At 39.5% G+C, this 3,264-nt stretch overlaps 1 protein-coding gene across 1 annotated transcript; it reads right to left on the bottom strand.

The window, feature by feature from the left end:
* Positions 1-2,051: 2,051 nt before the first annotated feature.
* On the bottom strand, positions 2,052-2,741 carry LOC142523802 (uncharacterized). Its single transcript, XM_075627533.1, has one exon. It carries the CDS (start codon positions 2,739-2,741, stop codon positions 2,052-2,054), a length of 690 nt encoding a protein of 229 aa, XP_075483648.1.
* Between the last annotated feature and the right edge of the window lie 523 nt (positions 2,742-3,264).

Raw genomic sequence — 3,264 nt, 5'->3', positions numbered from 1 at the left:
GATATTTCAAACTCTTGTGGTCTGTGAAAACTTCACATTTCTCGCCATACAGATAATGCTTCCATATTTTCAATGCGAAGACCACAGCAGCCAATTCAAGATCGTGGGTGGGATAATTTTTCTTGTAGTCCTTCAACTGACGAGAAGCATAAGAGATTAATTTCCTACGCTGCATCATTACAGTTCCAAGTCCCATCTTTGATGGATCAGTGTATACAATAAAATATTCAGTGCCGCATGGAAGTGCTAGGATAGGGGATGATGTCAACTTGTTTTTCAACACTTTAAATCCGTGATGGCACTCGTTTTTCCACTCGAACTTCACCGCTTTCCTCGTCAGATTGGTTAATGACAGGGCTATTTTGGAGAAATTGGCAATAAAACGTCGATAATAACCTGTCAAACCAAGAAAACTACGCACCTTGGAGACTGTCGTAGGAATAGGCCATTGTTTAATCGCTTCAATCTTCATGGGATCCAATGCAATGCCGTCTCTTGAAACGATATGGCCCAAAAATGATACTTTCTCTTACCAGAATTCACACTTTTTCAATTTTGCGTATAGCTGCTTTTCCCTCAATAACTGCAATACAGTTCTGAGATGCTCGGCATGAAGTTCCCGAGTCATGGAATAAATCAGGATATCGTCAATGAAAACGATAACGGAGCTATCCAGATATGGCTTGAAGACCCGGTTCATTAGATCCATGAAGACCGATGGAGTGTTCGTCAACCCAAATGACATGACTCATACCTCATAATGGCCATACATTGTTCTGAATGCAGTTTTAGGGACGTGGGCTTCCCTAACTTTCAGCTGATAATAACCAGAACGCAGGTCGATCTTTGAAAACATTGTCGCTCCCTGTAGCTGGTCAAAAAGATAGTCAATCCTCGGCAAGGGATATTTATTCTTATTCGTGACTTTGTTGAGCTCTCTATAATCAATGCACAACCACAAAGATCCATCTTTCTTTTTGACAAATAAAACCGGAGCTCCCCACGGAGAAGAACTCGAACGAATAAATCCTTTGTCTAATAAATCCTGCAACTGATTCTTCAGCTCCTTCATTTCCGTCGGGGCCATTCGGTAAGGAGCTTTTGAAATCGGAGCAGTACCTGGAATCATGTCAATCACAAACTCAACTTCACAGTCAGGTGGCAATCTAGGCACATCATCTGCAAACATGTCAGGAAAATCCCGAACTTCCTCAATCTCGTTCAACTTCATCGTCATCTCAGTATTCACATCTATCACAGCAGCTAAAAACACCTGACACCTCTTTGATAACATTTCCAGAGCTTTGAGACAAGAAATACAAGGAGTGCCAAGTGAAATACCTGAACTCTGGAAAATTCTGCTATCATCTTCTTCTACAGTAAATCGCACCGTCTTAGCCCCACAATCAATAACTGAACGATATGACGATAGCCAGTCTTCCCAAAATGACATCGAACGCAACAATAGGAATAATAATAAGATCAGCAAAATAGATTTTCTCATTTACTTGCACTGTACAACCTTTAAAAATAATAGAAGGCCATATTTCGTCTCCCGATGGCAACAAAATACCATAGTGGAGGGGTTCACAAGATGGAACAACATTCAAGGAGCGCAAGAAAATTTCAGACATAAAAGAATGTGTAGCACTAGATTCAATCAATGTAATAGCGGCCTTGCCTGAAATTAAGATAGTACCTGATATAATAGAAGAATCAGGATTTGCGCCTTCTTTGGTCATTGAGAAGATTCTGCATTGAACCATATCTTTTCCTTTCTCACCTTTTGCCGGACAATTTCTGATGACATGTCCAACACCTCCACAACGAAAGCATCGATTACTTCCAACCAAACACTCACCTGTATGGATTTTGCCACATTTTGGACATATAGGTCGATCATATGCAGTTGGTGGCATAGGAGCTTTGGGTCGATGCTCATCTTTTTCTTTTCCTCTGAACTTGCCTTTATCTTTCCATCCAAAACCTTGGCCTTTAGTAGAAAAATCTTGGCGCTTCAACTGTCTTTCTCTTTCAATTTCCTTCTCGTCCTACTCGGCCATCCTTGCTTTTTCAACAATCTCTTTATATGAAGCATCTTTAGACATTCGAACGTCTCTTTTAATTTCAGCCCAGACACCTCTCAGAAAATGCTCGCCCTTTACAATGTCATTACTGGCCAAATATGGGGCAAACAGACACCTCTCTTTGAATTTGAGAATATACTCTTGCATTGACATATTTTCTTGCCTCAGTTCTAGAAATTCCTTCACTTTCTGACTTCGAACATCTCGAGAAAAATATTTGTCGTAGAATAAATCTTTAAACTCATGCCACTTGAGTGCCGAGACATTAACTGATACCTTGGTGGCGTCCCACCAAATCCTCGCCGTCTTGGTCAGTAGAAAAAAGGCACAGCTGACTCGATCTTTATATTCAAACTGAAGATAATCATAAATAGCCTCTACAGCTTTGACCCATTCCAAGGCGACCATGAGATCAGTGCTACCATAAAATTCGGGTGGCTTCATCTTACAAAATTTTTCGTATGCGCCTTCACTACTGGGCTCGGCCCTCGCTTGCTCTCTCTCTGTCCCTCGCCCTGCATTCTGAGTCCGTAAGAGCTGTTGGATTTGCTCACCATGTACTTTGGCATGTTCTTTCAGTAACTTGCTAAATTCATCAACCACTCTAGATGATGAAATATCCTCCCCTTCTGGTGCTTTACGTTTAGACGGCATGATCCTATAATACATATTAGTTTAAAACCATTTCCACACATAAAATACAAAAAATTTTGAGGCTACACATCCATATTATATCAAATAATGCAGGTACATACATACCAAATTGTCGATAGCAGAGAAAGTCATATGCCAAATCATTGTTCCAAAATCTCGGCTCTGATACCACTAAATGTAACACTCGTGAATAAATTGAATAATAAGTGCGGAAGCTTTGAAATATAATTTAGAGAAAAGGTGTAATTTTAAAAAATGTAATTTTTAAAAAAAACTGGGCAGCATCTCCCTGCAAATAGGACATGCCATCTACCTCAAGCAACACATAAAAACATGCAAGAAATTTTCATATACATCAGATACCAGTTAATATAGTATCTACACATATTTCTAATTCAAATACAAAATAAGATTTTCAATGCGTCTCAAAATAACTAAAAGCTTAACATATCAAAAATAGCATCCAATCGAAATCTCCAAAGTTTGGCATATTCCATTCTCTCGGTTCGACAATTCAGGGATG

Source organism: Primulina tabacum, chromosome 14, assembly GCF_025594145.1.
Source record: "Primulina tabacum isolate GXHZ01 chromosome 14, ASM2559414v2, whole genome shotgun sequence".
In the NCBI taxonomy this organism is placed as follows: Eukaryota; Viridiplantae; Streptophyta; class Magnoliopsida; order Lamiales; family Gesneriaceae; genus Primulina; species Primulina tabacum.
Note: the sequence above shows the minus strand (reverse complement) of the source record. Positions and strands in the feature narration are given on the sequence as shown.

Excerpts from the sequence above, each read along its gene's own strand:
- LOC142523802 (XM_075627533.1), bottom strand. The coding sequence starts at position 2,741 with ATGCCGTCTAAACGTAAAGCACCAGAAGGGGAGGATATTTCATCATCT.